General features: G+C 36.7%; 1 protein-coding gene across 1 annotated transcript in view; it reads left to right on the forward strand.

Annotated features, from left to right (window-relative positions):
• The window catches only part of LOC108734906, a 418,148-nt gene that overhangs the window by 329,403 nt on the left and 64,711 nt on the right, over positions 1-24,034 (forward strand). Inside the window, exon 2 of the mRNA XM_018466672.2 lies at positions 3,286-3,620. Within this exon, the coding sequence (XP_018322174.1) occupies positions 3,286-3,620 (335 nt within the window). The remainder of the gene's footprint in view (positions 1-3,285; positions 3,621-24,034) is intronic.

Consider the following 24,034-nt stretch of genomic DNA (forward strand, 5'->3'; position numbering starts at 1 on the left):
TATATAAAACGGTTAGTTTTTATTGGAAAGTAGTTAATGTAGGTGAAGAGTGAAGATCTATGTCTGAAGTGCTATTGCAGCTTTTCACTGAACATATTAACTTTTTATTTGATTTAACTTTAGAAGAAAACATCGTCGACTCCATCATGAAAAAAATTTTTACTTTTTTAACGTGTTTTATTATTTTAATAAACAATTTGACAATTTGCGTGCACAGTTCCAATGTAAATTGTTCCCTCATTCGAGTTATAAATTTTGCCACCAGATGGTATATCCCCATTTGACGGATCCCAATAGTAGAGGTTATTTAAACCATGGTGTTTTTGCAAGTTCTTTCCATAATATAGGATCTGACTAATTAAACACGTAGATAAGGAAAAAATATTTATGAACGTTTTTATTTTTGGCCAAATCGCATTGCAATTTTCATCTTAATAAATCTTATCAGTGCGCCATATGCAGTTTCGATAAATTACTAGCCAATCTGAGGAAGAGTCTAAAGATTAATAAAATCAAAATCACGATCCGAGTCTTGAAGTCTCGATAAATTTTTGACTAATATCATAAACGTTCTTATATTGTAAGTGCTAAGACTAATGAATCATTAGTCAAAAAAAAGCCCTGATAACCTTATGTTTTTATTGTAAATTGAGTTCAACTTTGCGTTGTTACAACTACGATTCATATTAGCGTGTCACAATAATTGTTTTTTTTTTAGAATGAAGCGTCTTTCCGAGTACTTCTAAAATATGTTTTAAAAATTAAAATTAATCTTAATAATAATAATAATAACTAATATTAATATTAGCAAAGTTATAGCATGTATCTAAGCATATATGTTGCTAGATCTTTAAACAATTCTCTAGGCTTCCCAAATCAATAGATTGTAATTTGAAAAAATGGGTTCGAAAATTTAGGTGTCTCTCTGCTTGTCAAAAAATGCTTTTGTTTGGCATCAGCAACAATTTGAAAATTTATAATTTTTTTTCACACAGCATAAATTGTAAAATTATTTATTACGTAAAACACACAGTGAAACTAATATGTTTCCTCATGACTTTTGGATGTAATTCCAACAAAAATCTGGTATACTACCCTTTTCATCCAATCCAAGATTGTTACCGCCTAAACTATATTCAGTAGGTAGTAATTTCTCTAAAATATATTTCAAAACACTGAAAACTACTCAAGTTAATGTATTTTGCACTAAAATCATTCATTACGTTACCAGACACCTGCTACACAATATATTTACCTTTTCATCGAGTTGAAAAGCGCATCGAAATTGAAGTAGATCAGGTATTTGCTTCAAAGACAGACGGCATTGCTTGCAATCCATTGAGCCTTCAATAAAGGTATCCATTTCATTTTTATTAGGTACCTACATGGGATTTTCATTANATAGACTGGAACACCGCTATGAGAAATGTATCAGCCTTGGAGGAGATTATGTTGAGAAATAAAAAAAAAAAATTTTTAAAAACCTTGTTTTTCTTGGTCAGGCCGGAAACTTATCAATCCACCCTCGTAAACTACTGTAGTTTTTATCGGACAGGTAGTATGTTTTCAAGCTTATTCATAACAAACCAAAGTTTTTATTAGAGTCATTTAACACAGAGCCGGGCAAACTCGGATCTTTTGCATCCCGAGTGATCCTCAAGGTTAACCAAGTGGATCCTCATTGATCCTGCGAATGCGAGTGAGATGATTCTTTCCTTTTCTTATCCCTTCCATTTCGTAGATGAGTCCCCTCTTCCATAGCCAAACCCAATAGTTTTGCGAACGTAGTAACGAAAATTTTCGTAGGTATTTTTTAAGTCGCGTGAGTGGCTTCGCTCGTCTACGGGATGAAGGGGCTTGATATGGGAGTGGAAGGGAGAAGAAAAAGACAAAACAAAATTATTCATTACTGCTTACTCTCTCGTACTCTATTGAAGGGTATGGAGTGACTCAAACTAACCCCATGTAGCGGCTCCTGCGAAGTTAAAGTTTGCCCGGCTCTGATTTAACAGACGAGTATTTTAATGTTGTAGAAACTATCAGCGAGTAGTTTTAAAAACAAATAGGTAGCTATATTTCGATTTGTTTGTAATTATTTAATTGTTGAAGCCCTGGGTTTCGAAGCAGGGATTAATTACCCCTGCAGGAGTGAAATAGATTAGTGATACAAAGGAAAATTTTATAACAGGAACAGAAGCGGAAACAGAAGTAAATAGTAAATTTTTGCGGAAGCGGATGCGGATGCGGAAGCAGAAGTGTAATGATTTTAGATTACTTTTTAATGCAGTGGTTATGGGCCGTTTTGGCAAATATTTTGTTACAGATTTGGGACTTGCATCGTTAATCTCAACAAAGTAATTCCAAATACGATGTCTTGTTGCCTTCAAAATTGCACTTTTAACTTAAAGCTGAACAAACACTGTAGAAAATAAATGAGCGCTATAACTGTGTTAGTATTTTCGAAATGAAGTTATTAGGAGGGTTGTTAAGAAAGGTGGGGCTGGAAGTCCGGGTGGCTTTTAGATTAAAGTAGGGAACCAATAAGAGAATAAAATTTGGAAAATATCAACATACGAAGTAGGATTTAGGTCCTACTTTGTAGTAAAGTTATTTGCAGATCAGGGACAATAATGTTATTATTTCATCATCATAACGTCGTCAGTCTTAAGACTGGTTGGACACGTACCTCCACTCTTATCCTGAGCTAAACTTCGCATTTCCCTAAAACTAGAATAACCCACATCCTTAACTAATCTAATCTAGGTCTACTTCTCTTAACTCCTGCTCCTGTCTCTAATATGTCTCTGACTAGACCTTCATGCCTAAGATGGTGTCCTGTAGTACTTACCTATCTCGACTATTTCTTATTAACTTCCATAGAGTTCTCTGTTCTCCTATTCTTTCTAATACTTCTTCATTTCTAACCTTCTCTGTCCATGGTATCCTCATCATTCGCCTGTAACACCACGCCCACCGTCCATGTTACCCACCCGAACAGCACCGCGCCCCAAACATACATTACATAGTACATGAAATTTCTCTTTTTGATGTGCAACACCTTTTGACACGTATAAGGGGTAAAACAGATTCAGGCGTGACAGGACATTACTCCCTTCTTGCACGGAACGACATTTCGTTCATTCAGCCAGATTCGTGACTCATCGGCTCGTTCCGCCCGGCTGCCAAAACTTTTCAATTTTACTTCCTTCAACAAAAATCAATTTCAATGTTACACATCTGCCTGGCTTCCGTTGACAGCTAATTTTCTTTTTTTTTTTATTTCAGGTGTTTCATCTCTAAAGGACATTCGCATTAGTGTACCTGTGGCAGTTCAAAGAGGCGAAAGGGCAATTCTGCAGTGTCAATATGACCTCGAAGGGGATCCACTGTATACCGTCAAGTGGTACAAAAGCGAAAGAGAATTTTTTCGGTACGCGCCTAAAGAGAAACCTCCCTACAAGTACTTTAAGTTGCCGGAACACAAACTCGTTGAAAAATATTGCAATGCCACTCAAATAGTTTTTGACAACGTTTCGATGGCCGTTGCTGGTCTCTACAGTTGTGAGATATCCTTAGATGAGCCTTCGTTCTTTACCGATGTCAGATCGGGAGTGCTGAAGGTAAGGATATTTTAAGATTTGATATTGGGATCCGTCAAATGAAAGGAGCCTAAAAACATGGCACCGATTAGGGAAAATTTATCGTAGTTCCTATAGTGTCCCGTGCAATTTCCAAGTTTTTAAATTACGATAAAATGATAAGTATTGACACAATATGTGATTGGNAACATTTGCCTAACTGTGGAATATTATTGCCCCAAAATTTGCCTAACTCTAGGATATTATTGCCCTAAAATTTGCCTATGGAATATTATTGCCCCAACATTTGCCTAACGGTGGGATATTATTGCCCTAACATTTGCCTAACTATGGAATATTATTGCCCCAAATTTGCCTAATTGATCTAAGGAAACCACAGAAAAAATTGGACCAAGGCAGATGGATCCGGAATCGAACCGGCGTCCTCCCGAATGCTAAACAATGAACTAAACCTCTAGGCCTTGCCGCCCGGTGCCGGTACTGATTTTTTTTGTTTTCGTGGAAGAGGGGAAATCTTCAAAAGACGTCCAGCCTTCGTACGACCAGATAGTGTTGGATGCCTGAGGAACGTGAGCTACGTCACTTCGGTAGGTGTTCCCCCTATGAAAAACGGCTGAGTCTAACGCAGGTAGAGGCGAAATGTCCGGAGATAATCCCAATGGTCCATCAAACCTTGACATGTATTAAAAACCAACCGTGAAAGCCTACATTCAGCAAACTGATGAACGAAGTTATGTTCGAAATAATTCGAAAGTAATTTAAAAAAACATATTAGATATGTCATTAATATTAATGCAATAAATTAACAAAATTCGTTCTAATTGTATTAAATTGTGGGTCGTGTTCTACTTAAAGTAAACGAGGGAATGTCAAATTTGAAGGTAGATTAAAAAGACAAGGGTTCCATTGTGTTCGTTTCGTTTCTAATTAGTTAACACAATTAAAACAAATAAGTTAAACAAAAGGTCCGCCTAATGACATTACTTTAAGTACTGTTTCCTAAGAACAACTACAAGACTTTATTCGAGCCATTGAGCTTGCTTTACGTTTACTGAACTAAGAAACGGCATGCCGAGCTCCGTCTGCAGATTAAATGAAACATGTTTAAGCAAAGAGAGGTTCTAAATAAAATGCAAATACAAATCAGAGGAGTAAATAAACATGCTTCAAGAAAACCATCTTACATAATTGGAGTTATTATTAAATCAGATGACTTCTATTGTTATAATATTATAACTGCTATATTAATTTACTTTCTTATCTGTATTAACATCTAAATTAATTTGTTAAATATAAAATATATCCCTAAAAACTTTTCAGGGCAGGCTTTTGTGGCTATTTTTGTTTCCGTGCTGTGTCCGCTGTAGCTAATTTGTACCTTTCCAGACCTACTTTGACCATTCACATGTGTTAAACTGCTCATTCTGACGTTAGTTTTGCCTGGTAGGGCTCATTAACCCCACGTGGAGTAATACAAGGATGTGTCCAGAAGGACCAAGTTGGTTATTTTGTTTTCATTAAATGTAAAAAGCTAAATATTGATACACATCGTATAATTACACTGCTGGAAGTGACTGGAATAAATACACATAATGTTGCAGTTTCTAACAAGTTGTTCAGTTCGCTTTGGATTTTTGTGGAATTTACTTGTTTGTTAGTGTTAGTTTATTTATTTAGTGGTCATTTCATAAAAGACTATTACAATAAGGACAATTACTAGTGTGATAGTGCATTCTAGTAGGGTTCTTATTCAACCGTCAGTTGGTGGTGGGTATGAAAGGTACTCTTTTCTTTTTCACTTTTACCTTTTTTTTACAAGGTGGAAGTGCATTCGGTTTTTTCCCGGTAGGTACTTGTTATATTCACACTAGATCAGGTGAGTGACGTTAGTCGCCTAGATCCAGGCCCGTAATGAAACAAATTGTATCTTCAAATTTACAAAGACGATTTGCGAGCTCAATTGTCACTGGATTGAAAAATTGTATAACACTTTTTTGTTGTATTAGCAAAGTTATAGCATGTATCTAAGCATATATGTTGCTAGATCTTTAAACAATTCTCTAGGCTTCCCAAATCAATAGATTGTAATTTGAAAAAATGGGTTCGAAAATTTAGGTGTCTCTCTGCTTGTCAAAAAATGCTTTTGTTTGGCATCAGCAACAATTTGAAAATTTATAATTTTTTTTCACACAGCATAAATTGTAAAATTATTTATTACGTAAAACACACAGTGAAACTAATATGTTTCCTCATGACTTTTGGATGTAATTCCAACAAAAATCTGGTATACTACCCTTTTCATCCAATCCAAGATTGTTACCGCCTAAACTATATTCAGTAGGTAGTAATTTCTCTAAAATATATTTCAAAACACTGAAAACTACTCAAGTTAATGTATTTTGCACTAAAATCATTCATTACGTTACCAGACACCTGCTACACAATATATTTACCTTTTCATCGAGTTGAAAAGCGCATCGAAATTGAAGTAGATCAGGTATTTGCTTCAAAGACAGACGGCATTGCTTGCAATCCATTGAGCCTTCAATAAAGGTATCCATTTCATTTTTATTAGGTACCTACATGGGATTTTCATTAGTTCCATTACGTTCCTGGCATTCTTAAGGAGTTTACCCTCTTAAAGAATTCATTCGGATCGTGTTGTTCCAAATTTTCAACAGTACTCACTTAAATAGGCCATTCGATTCGTTGTAAAGTTTGATACATCACTCAACGATCTGAACAATACTGTAGCTTACTTTTTATACTTTTATTTACATAATTTACAATTTTAACATTCAAAACTTAAGTATATATACAAAAACACCTAGTAACATAAAAAAATATCGACCAAGAGTAAAAATATATAATTATAGCAACTTAAAACTAACTATAAAAAGTGTTCACAAATACAAACACAAAAAAAAGTCTAGGAGTGAAACAGTAAAGCGGGACTTATACTGACACGGCGGCTAGGCGGAAATGCCTTCCAGTTTTCATAGCTAGACACTGGGCTCTACTATAGGGTAGTAAGGTTGGTTGTTGGCTTACTCCCTCTTTTATGCCTGGGTAGGTAAAATGTCCGAGTGTGTCGGTACTGCAACATAAAATACTTTTAGGTGTTTCATTCCTATTTAGGAATCGTGGGAATGTGGTTCGAATGAGAAAGATGAGAAAGAATGAAAGATTATCTGTTGAATATTATTACCCCAACATTTGCCTAACTGTGGAATATTATTGCCCCCANGTTTTTTCCCGGTAGGTACTTGTTATATTCACACTAGATCAGGTGAGTGACGTTAGTCGCCTAGATCCAGGCCCGTAATGAAACAAATTGTATCTTCAAATTTACAAAGACGATTTGCGAGCTCAATTGTCACTGGATTGAAAAATTGTATAACACTTTTTTGTTGTATTTTGTGTCAGGAAGCCATGGTCTTTTTTTTTAATTATTATAAATGGGACACCCTATGTAGCGGGCCAACTCTCGAAGGTACCACGACACCTATCTGCTCCGGTAAGTACATTTCCGCCTGCGTCAGGGAGGTTTGACCATTTAAACATCGACGTAGTCATCATTTCGTCGTCGAAAGGATGCAGCTACTACCTCACAGTGGTTGATAGTTACTCCAGGTGGCCCGAAGTAGTCGCTATCCCTGACCAGGAAGCAGCAACCGTCGCTCGCGCCTTCCACGGCAATTGAACCGTCAGGTTTGGTACTCACATCCGACCAAGGCAGGCAATTCAAGTCGTACGTTTTTAAGCAGTTAAATCATTTATTAGGTACGACTCATCTTCGCACTACGGCTTACCATTCCTCAGTCAACGGCATGGTAGAACGACTCCACAGACAGCCATAATGTATCATCAAAGCAATTCGTAGACACCAACTCTGCCGAAAAAAGACCTATAAGCTATCAAAGCAGAGATATTGTACGGAGACACGTTACGACTTCCTGGCAAATTTTTCGGATCACATGCCGATTTTAATACCCACGGGAACGCCTCCGAATTCGACAAGGAACTCCGTACAACACAACAACAATTACGACCGACTTATGGGGATAAAAAAACCTTTATATTCAAAAACCTTAGTACGAGAGATCAGGTTTTTATTCGCCGCGGTGACCGAAGGAAATACTACAATAACTTTCTACGAACCGGCCTACCTTTTTTCAGAACTACCGGCCACTTCATGAAACGAAGATATATTATTAAAGACATTAAATAGTACTACTCAACCAAATTTCAGCTTCACTAAAATTTTTTCAAGGTATAAACTTAAAATTCCTGAGCGACTGGGCCATTCTCTGTTTTATATCCTTAGCTCTTTCTCCATGCTAAGTTATCTGACTCCCTAAATATATAAAATGAGCGACTTCTTCTAATTTATTGTCTCCTTTGTTATATTAGTCCTAACCCTACTTTTACACCTCTTACATATCAAAATTTTTTATTAATTTTCATACCGTACTCTATCAATATCACTTCCATTTTACTGAAAGCTAACTCTAATTAGTATTTGCTAGCTGCTAATATCCACGTCTAACTTCTTATTTCCTAATAGCTATTTACTTCTCTACGATGTTGGCTAGGCTAGCGTGTTATGTTTTAGGTATAACGCCTATTGATGATATTGTTATTGGAATAATTCGAACTGTGTTCTGATTACACATTTCTTTTGTTTCATCGGTTAAAGAAACATATTTTTTAAGTTTCAGAATGTTTCTGTTTAAGATTTTCAGTGATTTTACATTTCTTTTGGTCTTTATCTTATCGAGGTTCTACTGTACAAGAGTAGTTACTATGAAAGCTTAATTGTAAAATACAGTGTAAACTCTATATAACGACACTTAAGGGACTGAACATTTTTCGGCGTTATAAAGAGTGGTCGTTAAATGGAGAGAAATATAAGATATTATTTTACTATTCTATAATAGTACGCATTTACCAATGTAGTACACATTTTGCACACGAACATTATTATTCATACATTGCGTATAGCCTATTACCTTCGTCTGATGTTTTTTGCTGCTCCAATATTTTAATTGTATTTTGTTACGTATCTTACTCATATCTTGAGATACTGCTGGATCAATTGATTACATAAAAAGTATTTTTTTAATAGTTTCGCTGCATCAAGTGCTTGTTTGATGCTTGGTGGAGGGACAGGATCGTCTTCTTCAACAACGTACACAGCTGCAGTTCTTATCTATTTCGGCAACTTAGAAAGTACTGCTCAATGATTTATAATGCCGNTATGAAAATAAATAAAAGTAAAACAAAAATACTGGTATGTAAGGGAAGAAAAAGTAGGGAAAGAGCGAATTTAAAGATAGGAGACGAAAAATTAGAAGAAGTGGCCGATTTTAGGTATCTAGGAAGTCAGATAAGTCAGGACGGAAGGAGTAGTAGGGATATAAAGAACAGGATAGCCCAGGGTCGAATTTGAATTAAAAATATAGCAACAAATAGATATATGTATACATATAGATACTTATGTCATATTGTATCATGAATGAGTGATTTTAAGTAAAATTGTTTGTAATAGTCGTACTGGATAATTACCTTTATGAGATATATTCATGTCCACAGTTGTACTTACAAATGCTGAAATGAATATAAACGAAATTAACAGCAATTCTGGGCCGAGAACTATGCCAGGGCGTACATAATTTATCACCGGTTGTTTGTATTCAGAGAAAGGCACGGGATGTGAAAATAGTCGAGTATAATGCTGGCGTGACAGATCCCGTTTAGAACGGAGAAATGGTCTTAATTTGACGTGTGTCTGTAAATCCCAACGCATAGCGTAAATGAAACACGTAGGGGATTATAGTGCAAATGGAGAAATTGATGAATGTCATAAGACACGTATTTGCTGTCCTATTTTAGAATAATAATCCACTGAATTTATGCGTGGGAACCAAATGAGGAAATGAGTCACTACACCAAAAAGATAAATTAACTCTACTGGTTAGAAAATAAGGTAAAATAATAGACAGTTTGAAAACCTACGTAACATAGAACGTTAACGTGAGTTATCTACGTAACGTACGAAAGATTAGCGTTTTCACGTTTGCACAACCCCATAGTACTTTAACGTCGTAAGTGGCCAGATTAGAGCATAGTTAGTTAGCGATTAGTTCCCTTTTAGGTTTAGTTCACTTCAGTTGCTGAACAAGGTAACCTTGTTACCGAAAAGTGCTTCGGACAACTACTAGCTATTTTGTTTGTTCTACCCGTAAAAGTAACATTCCAGATAGCCTACTCTTTAGTCAATAGGAACGTGTATGTTACCGGAAATTTATGAAATCCGTCATTGTATACAATTCCTAGGAAATGTGTATAATTCCTAAAATCGCCCAGAAATGTGTGAAATAAACAATAAATAAAAAATATTAGACACATTTCCTAGGAAATCTGTAGCAATCGGACATGTATTACAGGTAATACTAAATAGGCAATAATACGGCAGGCTGTTTGGATTTATACCTATATCCATTGATGACGCCATTGTTTGGGTAGGAAGATTTATGATAGACTGGAGTTTTTTTAATGCTCCTGTCGGTTGATATGTTAGATGTTAGAATTATGTGACGAGGTTATCTTTGTTTCAGCAAATACGATGAATAAAATAATTGGAAGTGGCCTATATTCTGTCGAAACTGCTCGACGCGGATCGCGACTTCGATCTTTTTGGATCTCATCAGCGCGTCGCAGACAGCTCCGACAGAACACAGACCAACTTTTACCTGCTGTCTTAACAGCGCGTTTTAGAAAATGCCACAAATGGCGCGGTAAACGCCATCTGTAGTACGATGCTACATTTTAGGATTACGTGTGCTCCAACAAGGTCCATTTAAATATATGGATATCGACTTGCTGAAACGAATCCCGGCGTAGCTAACCTCAACGTGATAGGCACGTTATCATAATCGAATAAAATAATTCTGCAGAATACACACCACTTCGAATTATTTTATTCGATTATGGTAACGTGCCTATCACATTGAGGTTAGATACGCCGAGATTCGTTTCAGCAAGTAGATATTCATATATTTAAATGGACCTTGCTGGAGCACACGTAATCCTAAAATGTAGCATCGTACTACAGATGGCGTTTACCACGCCATTTGTGGTATTTTCTAAAACACGATGACCTTGAATTTTTAGTGTTGTAGAGGCGATAATGCTGATCATTTTCTATATATGTGTAGGCCGCGGAGATCGTAATGAAGCATACTTTTGGAAGATATTATTCCAACATATCATCCCGGGCAGGGACATTACAAAAACTCCAGCTTGTCTTAAATCTAACTAATAACCATACAATAATGTCACTAATGCGTATACATTTCAAAACCTAACCCAGCCCAAACAATAACGTCACCAATACATATACATTTTATTAATTTTATTCACAGAAAGCATTAGTTTTATACATTTAGATTATAGGTGCAATATTTCACATCTCGGTCCGTGGAATGTTAGGTCAATGAGGTAAGTAGGGAAATTAGAAAATTTGAAAGTTGAGATCAATAGATTAGAAATAGATATAGTAGGCATTAGTGAAGTCCGTTGGGCCGAAGCTGGAGACGTATAGAGATAGAAGGAATATTTGTTTCTATAAGAGCAACAAGTAGTTACAGAGCGTATAGAAGTAAATATTAGGAAGGGAGTCAGACAGAGATGTATACTGTCACCGCAATTTTTTAATCTATACATCGATATAGCTGTATTAGTATCTAGGAAGCGGTATTGACAAAACAATATTGTATAAAAATAAATAAATTAAAACAAAAATACTGGTATGTAAGGGAAGAAAAAGTAGGGAAAGAGCGAATTTAAAGATAGGAGACGAAAAATTAGAAGAAGTGGCCGATTTTAGGTATCTAGGAAGTTAGATAAGTCAGGACGGGAGGAGTAGTAGGTATATAAAGAACAGGATAGCGCAGGGTCGAGTCGCCTTCAGTAAAAAGAAGTGGTGAAAAAATGATGAGGATACCGTGGATAGAGAAGGTTAGAAATGAAGAAGTATTAGAAAGAATTGGAGAACAGAGGACTCTATGGAAGTCAATAAGAAATAGGCGACATAAGTTGGTGGGACACCTTCTCAGGCATGAAGGTCTAGTCAGACATATTAGAGGTAAAAACGGGAGTTAGAAATGGTAAAGGTAGACCTAGATTAGATTACTGTTCGCAAATAGTTAAGAGTGTGAGTTGTTCTAGTTTCAGGGAAACGCGAAAATTAACTCAGGATTAGAAGGAGTGGTGGTGCATGTCGAACCAGTCTTAGGACTGACGACCTTTATAATGATAATGATTCTCTTTTACTTTGTATCCTTGAGCTACTAGTATTAGATAAAAAGGTAATTATTGAAGACAGTAAAACTACTCTACCGTTTCCTAATAACAATTTTATTACCTACCGTAAATAAAAGCGGTTTCCGTTTTTTGTTTCTGTTTAAGCACACATCATAAATCACAATATTGGATTTGCCTCGGCATTTCTCTCTTTTTTTTACTTTTAGGATCCACTCAGCTGCTGCTGTGGAAATGGGGTTGCTCCGATTGCCGATCGTGAGCGTCTAAATAATCCCTCCAAAAAACGTTTATTGTTCGGCTTTTAGTACAATTACATTCGCGTGAAGTATTGAGACTCGAAAATTCGATTGACATTAATGGGCAGTAAAACAGACGTCCCTTTGAAAGACAGACAGCCATTGTTATTCGTTTTATCAGTATTTTAAATGGACATCAACGTCACGTCAGTTAAATCGTTTTAATTACTGTATAAAGTAATAGCATTTCGTTAGTGCAATTTGATTTCAATCGGATGTTACCTAATCTGCACGTACATTACAATATACAATACGAATTGTATATTGCGAACAACTCCGTATAATGTAGACATTAATGACATAATTTGAATTTAGTTGATTTGCCTTGTATTAGTAGCAACTATAGTTATCTGTAAGAACTTACTTATTCTTTGTAACAAAACAATAAGTCACATTTAGACAATGATTGTGTCTAATAAATTAAATTTTCTGTAAAAATTGACCATACTCAAGTTCATGGTAACATCTGCACCTATTGAAGATTTTTATTCTACTTCACTCAGAGTTAGGAGGGGTAGAGGTAGACTTAGATTAGATTACTGTTCGCGAGTAGTTAAGGATGTGGGTTGTTCTAGTTTTAGGGAAATACGAAGATTAACTCAGGGTAGGAAAGAGTGGAGGTGCGTGTCAAACCAGTCTTAGGACTGACGATCTTATAATGATGATTCACTCTGACAGTCCATACGCGAAACCAGTAGCATAACTGAGGGCTTTAGAAAATATAAAGTGAATATGAAAGAAATTTTATTCAAAACATACAATCACGTAATTTTAATAATACATAACAATCAATTTTTATCGTCTCCAAATTCCTAATATCAACCTTTTTGGCTTCGTTAAGGCCATCTTCATACACACAACTCACATGAAACGATGAAATGGGTAGGTTATGAGAGCTACAACAATATTTGGGAATTGCATTATAGCAAAGTATTTTTAAAAAGTTCGAGTTACATCCAAAAGGTACTGAATGATAAAAGATGGAGTGACCATGATATGCCAAGTGGGTTATTTTACTTGGTTTGGGGGCTTTGGAGTACATGGATCACTGGTAGTCATTACACAACTGCATTAATTATGATCGTAAAAAATTTTATAGTAACGCTTGGATAAGAGATATTTTATATTAGATTTATTAAGCACCAAGGGAAGAAAATACAGCATTACCTCCTGGGTATGAATTGTCATCTTACCCCGTATTTTTCCTGATTTCAAGGGCGTACATAACCTCTCAGATTAAAAGATTACTTTCACTGATGTTACTTAAGTTTGGAGAAATGCTAAGATTAGTTCAATATAAGAAGAAGAGGTGTGTCCAACCAGTCATCTGACTGAAGGCATTAGATGATGATGAAACTTTTGAAGATTTGAGGCAATAATTGACCCAAATAGATTTTTGGGATTGAAATCAACTAGAATTATTGTATTGGAGTGAATTACTGATTTTGAGTTATAGATAATGTACATGATAAATTCATATCAAAGATGTTGGGCTGACAATATTCGTCAAAACTAAAACATTCAAAGCTGAAAAAGTAGTTATTGGAAATAATATACCTAAGAGAACAAAGGCGTTTTTGTAGTCAATAGCCAATAAAAGAAGGGCTGGTTAGATACATATTGGAGGTAGCAACAAGATTAAAGGGGAGCAGAGGTAAATCCAGAGTAGATTACTGTTTGCAAGATATTAATAAGAAAAATAACTGCGTTGCTCTAGTATTTGAGAAATGTTAGTTCAAGATAGGTCGAAGTGGAGATGCGTGTCTAGCGAGTTTTCGGGCTAACGATCTTATGGTGATTATTGTCACCATGTATGTTGGGTGGCCTGGTTTCTCTAGAAAACATATACTAAATATTTCTAGAAATTGACCAGCCGCTATAAATACAGTGGACCCCCGATAATCCAGCCCCTGGCTAATCCGGCACTCCCTGTAATCCGACATGGTTTATTATTTATTATGTATTGGATATTTTTTTGACAATCTTCGCTAATGCATGATTGAACAAGTTATAACTTGTACGCACCACCACTGTTGTGCTCGATGCGTAGAGTATTGTTTTGATTCTGATTGCTTAGTTTGACTTTGACTACATGTGATGATCATGTTCATTATTTAGTGTTTATTCATTGTGTAATACATATTCGTACCTAGTAATGTCGTCACAAGCTCAGAAACGAAAGCACAAAACACTGACAATTAAAGAAAAAAATTCCGGACTATAGGGGGTCTTAGGCAGTACTCTATAATCCGACAAATTCGCTAATACGACACTGCCCTGCAAACTGTTTGTCGGATTACCGGGGGTCCACTGTAGTTGTCGCGAGATCGAGTCAGCTACCGACCGGCATTGCCTACAGGTTTGGACCATTGCTTAGCATTCGGAAGGACGCCGGTTCGATTCAGGATCCGTCTGCCTTGGTCCAAGTTTTTCTGGGGTTTCCTTTGATCACTTGGGTAAATGCTGGGGCAGTAATGTTTCACAGATAATCGTTTATTCTCTTCTATCTTCATTTCGCCTGTCTCATCTTTCTTACCCGCACCACCACCCACCCATTCCCACGATTCCTGAAAGCAGGCTGAAGAGGGCCGCCCTACCTTCCGGCATAGTCCGGAAGGACTGCCCGCCCACCAGCATTATTGGCTGGTGGGAATGAAACACTCAAAAGTTTTTTTTTTTCGAGTCAGCTACCAAGCGACATTGTCTACATGTTTAGATCATTGCTTAGCATTCGGGAGGACGCCGGTTCGATTCAGGATCCATTTGCCTTGGTCCAAGTTTTTCTGGGGTTTCCTTGGATCATTTAGATAAATGTTGAGGCAGTAATATTCCACAGATACTCTTTCATTCTCTTCTGTCTTCATTTCGTCCGTCTCATTTTTCTTACTCGAACCATCACACACCCATTCCGACGATTACTGAAGGGAGGCTGAAGAGAGTCTTCCACCCTACCTTCCGACGTAGTCCGGAGGAACTGCCCCCCCCACCCCCACCAGCATTACTGGCTGGTGAAAATGAAAAAACCCAAACGTTTTTTTCTTTCTAATTAGTTAATACTAGTCAGAGAGTTCAAGGCATACAAAGCGAAGAAGAAGGAACAAAGAGGTGACGGTATTCATATAGTGATGAATAGTTAATTAATTAATAACAACAGTGTTAATTAGACAGTGATTAGTTAAATAGAGGTAGTAAACGTGAAAGAGGGTGTTATATATACAAGTGAAAACAACCGAAGCTCACCTATGGGTAGTAAGATATAACTGTCATAATTTATTCACAAATCCGTTTCCAATATTCCAGCGGTCTGGCGATAAGTGTCAGTCGTGTTTGTTATACGCAGGTTCAATTAGCAATGTGACATTTGACCTAGATACATTAGCAAATAGTTTAGTCTAACATCTTAGTGAAGCGTTTTATATCATGTCTATCACCTTGTTCACTCTCGGCCGAGAAGCTTATAAATAGTCATTCATTCCTCTAGTAGGAAGGGCCTTTAAGGAAATTAATTAAGACATAGTGTACACGCTCACGTTCGTACCTACATACATCCTGCCTTCCTTACCGGTTCAAGTCGACATGGGGAGGCCGACCTGCCTAATTAAGTTCCAACGTGGCTTCCATTTGGGTCTCTTATTTTGAGGGAGGTCGTGAGATTACGTATGCGAAACCTCAACGTAGATGTTACATTATTTACGTGTTGTTATAGCGATAATTGCTGTTCTGCAGGATTCCATTATGTTATTGAAACTTTTATTCTATTGATTTTAGTGAATATTGGAGGAAATCCTAACTAATATTATAGGTAAATGCCAATATGAGTTAGTTTGTTCGTTTAATTACTCAACCGATCATCATAGAATATGTGCACGCATTGTCACGAGTGCAGAAATGGACGTAGGGTAGCTTTTATCCAGAAAAAAATGCTGTTTCCAAGGGATAGAAGAATTAGTTTTATGTGGGTGGTCGTCAGTGATTTGACACGTGTTTAGGGCATCAACGTGAGAGAAACCGCTGGTAAACACCTATCCTGAAGTTTTTCCACACGTTGTGAAGGGTACAGAAAAGGACATAGGGTACTTTTTATCCTAAGAAAGAATATTGTTTTGGAAGGATAGAAAAATTAGTTTTATGTGGTCGTCGACGATCATTGAAATGTACGAGGGCGGTTCAATAAGTACCCGTGTTAGAAATGAAGACACCTCTTTTTTTAATTTTTTTTTTAACATAGTCTCCTTTTAGAGAGATACACTTTTCTCAACGTCCCTGCCATTTTTTTTTACCTCTCCAAAAAATAAGATTTGTCGAACTCTCCAAAATCCCCTCTGTCTCGGCGATGACTTCCTCGTTTGAGCTAAATTTTTTTCTCGCGAGTCATTTCTTCATGGTAGGGAACAAGACGAAGTCGCAGGGAGTCAAATCGAGTAAGTACGGGGTGTGCGGCAGCAGTTCATAACGTAATCCATGCAGTTTGGCGGCAAAAACTCCTAATGAATGTGCCGGTGCGTTATCGTGTTGAAAACGCACCTTCATTTTCGTCAAATGCTTCCATGTCTCCTTCAATTTTTTTGTCTAAGCGGTCGAATAACTCACTGTAGTATTGTCCAGTGATCGTTCTTCCTTTTCCTAAAAAATCTGTAAAATGATTTTCTCGGTAACAACGTTTGCCAGGCTTCCTGGTCGCTCCTATCAAAAACGGATTTTTGCCCACGTTTAAATTCGTTAAAGCAATATCTAACTGTGGTCATAGATGGCGAAATGTCTCCATAAACAGTATCCAACTTTGTTTTCATCTTTTCGCATTTTTTTTCATTCAAAAACAAAAAGCGAGTTACCGAACGATACTGCTCTTCTTCCATCTTAGCGAAAATAACGAAACACGTCTCAGTCGAATGGCTGCCAAATCCAAACTAACCTATCAATCAGTCTGAAATTCGTTTTGGCATGGTTTGATAGATGGCAGCACACGATGACAACACCAATTTCCCTCAGGAACGTCCTCTGTCTTCAAACACGGGTACTTATTGAACCGCCCTCGTATTTAGGACTAAAAACGCAAGCAAAGTCGCGGTAAAGCCTATCATGAAAAGGATATAGGGTAACTTTTATCCAGAAAAATTTAATTTCTGTAAATATTTAGATATATACGGGATTGTTTTAACTTAGGTGTATCTCTGGTACACAATGGGCACTTTACAATGCATGATTTGGATTTTGAGTGTAATACACATACCACGCTCAGAAGAACGAATTAGCCGAAAGCCATCGTCGAGTTTGAGTTTATTAACAGTCTTTGAAAAACGTAACCTTGTTACCAAAAAGTGCTTCGGACAAGTCAAGTGTCGTGTTTTGGCGTTGGGGTTTGAGCTATTTTTTGTTTGTTCTACAACTGCCAAAGTTATTCCAATCTCCATATCTTAATAACTATTATTAGTCACGTATACTAGATTTGTTTTGGAAAATTGTGGTTTTGTTTTATACATTTATTAGACAAACTCAGACAATCGACCCAGAATTTGAAAGATAAAAAAACAATGGTGCATACAATTTATAGATATTTACATGTATGTATGTATTCGTTTGGGAAACTCGGTTAATTGTTATGTCTGTGTTAGATTTTAAATCTTCTGTTTAGCAGTTGCTGATATGTTGATGGTTTTTTCTATATTAGTTTATAACCTTTATTTTTCTGGTAGATTTAGTAATGCGATAGACCCGTAAGGGCCCTTTAAATTTTTACCAAAATTACGTTTAGTTTTTCCAATGTACATATATCGCATCACAACTAATCTAAATTCTAAATATATATATATATATAATGCTAATATTACGTACGTAAAGACAGAATTTTCTCTATCACCACCAACTTCTATGAACTTCCCGTTGGGGTGGTAAATACCCCTTGGTCTCCTACTGAAAGTAAGGGACTTTGGTCGCGGTGGGTGGTTGTGGGTGGCGAAAATGTGAAAAAACGTCCTTTTATAACTTATGAGACCTTTTGGAAAGTTCTAAAAATTTTTGAAATGATCCAGAAAACTCCAGAACGTGTGCAACGGTTACAATCGATCTAGAATATTCCAAAAAATGTCTGGAACTGTGTGTGCAACTGTTAAAATCGATGTGGAATGTTCGGGAAAGTTCTAGAGATATCTGGAATGATCTGGAAAGTTCCAAATTGTGTGCAACTGTTAAAATCGATATGGAATTGTCCAGAAAGTTCTAGAAATATCTGAAATGAAGTTCCAAATGTCCGCAATTAATTATCAAGGATTTCTAGAATTTTCTAGATTTGGTCCAAATATTCTAGAATATTCTAGAACGATCTACTATTATTAAAAAATTTTATAAAGGTACAGGGTGGCATCTAAGATAGAAATCTATATTATCTACGTTAAAAAGTGGATCCTTAAATATTTTATATACCATTAAACATGCGATGTGTTTTAACCCGAGCAACGCCGGGTTTCGTTGCTAGTTTAATCATTAAAAGTGCCTTAAAATCATCCGATCGTGAAATTCATCAATGAGTATTTGTCAGTACCTATTACTGAAAAAATTAAATTATTTGTCAAGATTTTCATGATACGCTTAGTTGGATGCATTAACTGATTTTTTTCATACTTATCGCAAGATTCAAAATAAGGAGTACATACAGTTAGAAAAGGGGAAATTAGCAAAAGTCCTAAATTTTTAACATTGCTCCAAACTTATAGGGTACTTAGTATTGTTGACGCCCTGTTTGACGAACTTTGTTGTTTTATGATTAGAATCCACGTTAGTTTTTTAATGTGATGTTTATTCAAACTTGACACCTAAACAAAAACTTAACGCTAAAAAATATTAATACTACTTAACTGTTATTTTACGAAAAAACTTGTAATAGTGTTTGAATAGGTCTGATGATTCTGATTGTATCTCTCATTCTCTGTGATTGTCTGTGATTCTCCTTTTATCCTTTTTCAGGGTATTAACAAGAATTGTGTGAAGAGTAGGTGGAGTTAACAAAATTTAGAAACATTAATTGGATTATAAAATACCACAAATGGCGCGGTAAACGTCATCTGTAGTACGATGCTACATTTTAGGATTACGTATGCTCCAACAAGGAGCAGGTAAAAGTTGGTCTGTGTTCTGTCGGAGCTGTCTCCTACGCGCTGATGAGATCCAAAAAGATCGAAATCGCGATCCGCGTCTGGCAGTTTCGACAGAATACAGTCCACTTCGAATTATTTTATTCTATTATTAATTGGATTAGTAATAGAAGAAACAGGGTTGTTGGTCCAAGATAAGAAAGTGGGGTATAAGGGGTGCGGTTTGATAAGAAGTGGAAGGGAGAGATGGGTGTACGTGCGAGTGTCTAGCGTGCAACAATTCTTCATACCAGATGTCAATGATTTGAAGATGATCAATTGTATCGATTATTGCACACCAACGAAAATAACGTAATAGATTTTACGACTGAAAATAAAGATAAGGAATACGAAGTAATTGAAATATTGTGAAGTTGGGATAAACCCCTAATGACACACCTATCATTAATAGTCAATATTAAAATACACAATAGAAAAGATACCTCTAATTAACTAATTGTTTGCAAAGTAAACCAAATAACACAGTCATAAACCTCATTTAAAGTAAAAGTAATTTATTTTAAATAGCTAAGAACCTCAATTACAAAATTATAACTAAAAACTATAACGAAACAATAGGTACAGAACGTTGACATTCAACAAGTATATTATACTAAACTTAATCATTTACAAAATACCACAAATGGCGCGGTAAACGCCATCTGTAGTACGATGCTACATTTTAGGATTACGTATGCTCCAACAGTTTGGACAGAATACAGACCACTTCGAATAATTTTATTCGATTATGATAACGTGCCTATCACGTTGAGGTGTTAGCTGTGCCGGGATTCGTTTCAGCCAGTAGATATCCATATATTTAAATGGACCTTGTTGGAGCATACGTAATTCTAAAATGTAGCATCATACTACAGATGGCGTTTGCCGCGCCATTTGTGGTATTGTGTAAAACGCGCTGTTAAGACAGCAGGTAAAATTGGTCTGTGTTCTGTCGAAACTGTCTGCGACGCGCTGATGAGATCCAAAAAGATCGAAATTGCGATCCGCGTCTGGCAGTTTCGACAGAATACAGACCACTTCGAATTGTTTTATTTGATCATTTACATTTGTCCAATTCTAAAGTCATTTGTTAGATATTACCTAAAAGATTGAAAATATGAGGCGTGTTTGTTTGTGACTTTTGTGTAGATTCTTAGAACTGGTTAGTGGCAATTATACCTCCAGACGATGTTTTGTTATTGATCAATATCGGTTTTTGTGATATGTGACATTCAACAACCTCAGCTGACGTGACAATTTTTCGATAAGTCCGCGTGAAATTCCGTTTTTGTGGCTACTAATGAAAAATGTGTCAATTTTGCAAATAGCAAGGAAAATCGAGATAAAAGCTTGCAGTTGAATTGAGAAGAAGTTTCTGTTAACAAGTGACAATTTTTCTCGTTCTAATAATTTTATCCGTTGGACGATACGGTTACTAAGAACTCTGTACTTCACCAAGAACGAAGTGACATAAAGAAAGCTGTATGGCAGTTGTCTTTTTGTGGCACGTTCGTTCAGGTTCAGTGCTTCGCAAAAACTTAGCCGACCCACTGGCACTGGCGCTAATGTCTGTTAAGCTTAATACGCTCTCCAAGAAAAGTAGCACTTTTCTTAATGGAAAAGTGGAATGCCAACGAAATTGACGCCGCATCTTCACTCAAGACACTAACCATTATCTCTTGAGTTTTTATCTGTTTTTAAACAAGTGCATCAACACATGATACGCCTATTTTCTTTATCCACTGGCTTGAAAGAACTCTAGGATAGTTGTTTCCAAACACTAAGTTTATGAGTATTTTATATGATCTCGTTAAAGTACCTAGCGAATAATTCTTTTTGCATTCGCTTTGAAATGTAAATGGCATATGATTTAGTTATCATATTTGAATATCTTACGGTAATTACCACCAAGAAACTATTAAAATCCCATGAACCTATTGGCTTAAACTATGTTTGAACAAAACATCAAATACCACAATGTAAAATAGTACTATTTGAATACAGCAAAGGAACAGAAACCGATCCAATTAAAGAAGGTCAGTTTCGGTCAACATAGAAGCGTTTGGTACACTCTAAATTGACTACGACCAGAACTTATGGTGCAGTTTTCTACTTTTCAAATTTAGCGTTATGGAAGTCGATAACGAACAAGACAGACAGAATGGTAGAAAATCTTCGGCTACATGAAGGGCTACGAGGGTGGATTGATAAGTTTCCGGCCTAACCAAGAGATGACGCCACTAGGCCTACCTTGAGGTGACATTCTATAGTACCATCCTTGGATAGTTTCAGCCCGATCTCCTTGCTAGTGTAGGTTTGACAGCACGCTGAACAAGACGCCTCTGTGGTTTTCGTAAAAATGGAAAAGCAGGAAAATCGTGCTGTCATCAAATACTTTTATTTGAAGGGGTTAACGCCGAAGGAAATTAAAAAAGAGATGGACTCAACACTGGGGACATCCTCCCCGTCATATTCAACCGTTAAGCAGTGGGTTTCCGAGTTTAAAAAGGGTCGTGTGAGCACCTCTGATGGGCCTCGCTCAGGACGCCCCGTTGAGGTCACAACTCCAGATATGATCGAAAAAATTCATCAAATAGTGCTGGGAGACCGCAGATTGAAAGTGCGTGAGATAGCTGAGACCTGTAAGATGTCATATGAACGTGTGCAACATATTTTGCACCAACATTTGCATATGGAAAAGCTCTGTGCAAGATGGGTGCCGCGTTTGCTAACAGTCGACCAAAAATTGATTCGAAAAAACATTTCTACCGCAAATTTGTCATTGTATAAGCGTAATCCAAGCGAATTTTTGCGTCGATTCGTAACCGTTGACGAAACGTGGGTCCACCACTACACTCCTGAAACCAAAGAACAGTCTAAACAGTGGATTGGACCAGGGGAACCAACTCCAAAGAAGGCAAAAACAATTTTTTCGGCGAACAAGGTTATGGCTACTGTTTTTTGGGATGCAAGAGGTATTATATACATTGATTACCTTGCAAAGGGTAATACTATCACTGGTCAATACTACGCAGACTTATTGCAACGTTTGAGCCACGAGGTCAATCGTTGCGACGGCTAAAATCAACGATCTAAAGTTTGAATTGATGCCGCACCCTCCTTACTCTCCAGACCTAGCCCCGAGTGACTATTTTCTGTTCCCTAATCTCAAAAAATGGCTTGGCGGTAAGAGATTTGCGGACAATGAAGAAGTAATCGAAGCTGTAAATGGTTATTTTGAGGAGCTTGACGAATCAGTCTATAGAGATGGCATTAATAGACTGGAACACCGCTATGAGAAATGTATCAGCCTTGGAGGAGATTATGTTGAGAAATAAAAAAAAAAAATTTTTAAAAACCTTGTTTTTCTTGGTCAGGCCGGAAACTTATCAATCCACCCTCGTAGTTAGAGACATATTAGGAGCAGAAACAGGGTAAAGGGGAATAGAGGTAGACCTCGATTACTATTGGCAAATAGTTAAGGATATGACGGAATGGAGTAGAAACGAGCCGGGTATCCGATTTGCATCTGGCACCCGGCGGATCCAGTACCTTTTTTAGAATTCGGCCGATCATCGAATAATGACGTCGAGTGTCGGCAATGCCGGGTAGTTCTACCAGAGAAACAAAAAATAAAACCAACATCAGAAATAATATTTTAATAAGTTTAACAAAAATCCTACCAAATGGAAATCAAGATTGTACTGGGACACCTTGCGGATTTTAGTGTTTATAAACATTATAAGCTCGTTTCAACGGTTTCAGCTCAACCCTCTCGTTAAAAATCCGCCAACCTCGATTTAAAATTTCATTGGCTTGGTGTCTAAACGACGAATGGGATTTAATGTGACTTGAGACGTTGGTGAGGGTGGTATTCAATGGAAAGATCACCAGAACGATTAGCATGCACCATTAGCCGTAGTGATTCTGCCGGGTACTCAGTTATCCGTTACTCAGTAATCACTGAACGGACGACTTAGTGTGATTAGTAATGATGATTATATATGCATGATTGGATTCTTACTGGCAAAATTAAAGTAATTAATACGATGACTGACCCATCAATATCTTAGTTTTGGACATATATAAGTAGCTCGTATCCTGTACATAAACAGTAACTACTAGAAAAATATGTGTCTTTAAGAGAATGAGAAATTGTCTACACATAGAGTTACCAACTCTACAGTTAAGTAACGAATTATCCATAAGGCAAACTAGGCACATGTTTAGGGGTGTAGGATTAGAAAGGGGCACGCGCGGAAGTCTTTAAGTAAGTACCAACTTACAAAAAATCGTAAATCAGACTTTAGTGTCTTTTGGTGGATATTATTTAAATAATAAAAGAACACTAACAATAACAAATAACAATTTATAACAATAAAAACGAAAACACAAGTAACAAAAAGGCACAAGGAGTGAAACATACAAACGAGAACAAGATAATATAATAATAACAATAACAAAGACAACAACAAAAATGATAACAATGTAGAGAATAATATAAGCACCTACGAACGTTAGTAGAAGCGGTAGACGGGAGACTGTCTAGATATGAAAACTTAAAAACTTTTGGGTGTTTCATTCCCACCAGCCAGTAATGCTGGTGGGCGGGCAGTCCCTCCGGACTATGCCGGAAGGTAGGGCGGAAGGCCCTCTTCAGCCTGCTTTCAGGAATCATGGGAAT

The sequence above is a fragment of the Agrilus planipennis genome, unplaced genomic scaffold (genome assembly GCF_000699045.2).
Source record: "Agrilus planipennis isolate EAB-ADULT unplaced genomic scaffold, Apla_2.0 scaffold84, whole genome shotgun sequence".
Lineage (NCBI taxonomy): Eukaryota > Metazoa > Arthropoda > Insecta > Coleoptera > Buprestidae > Agrilus > Agrilus planipennis.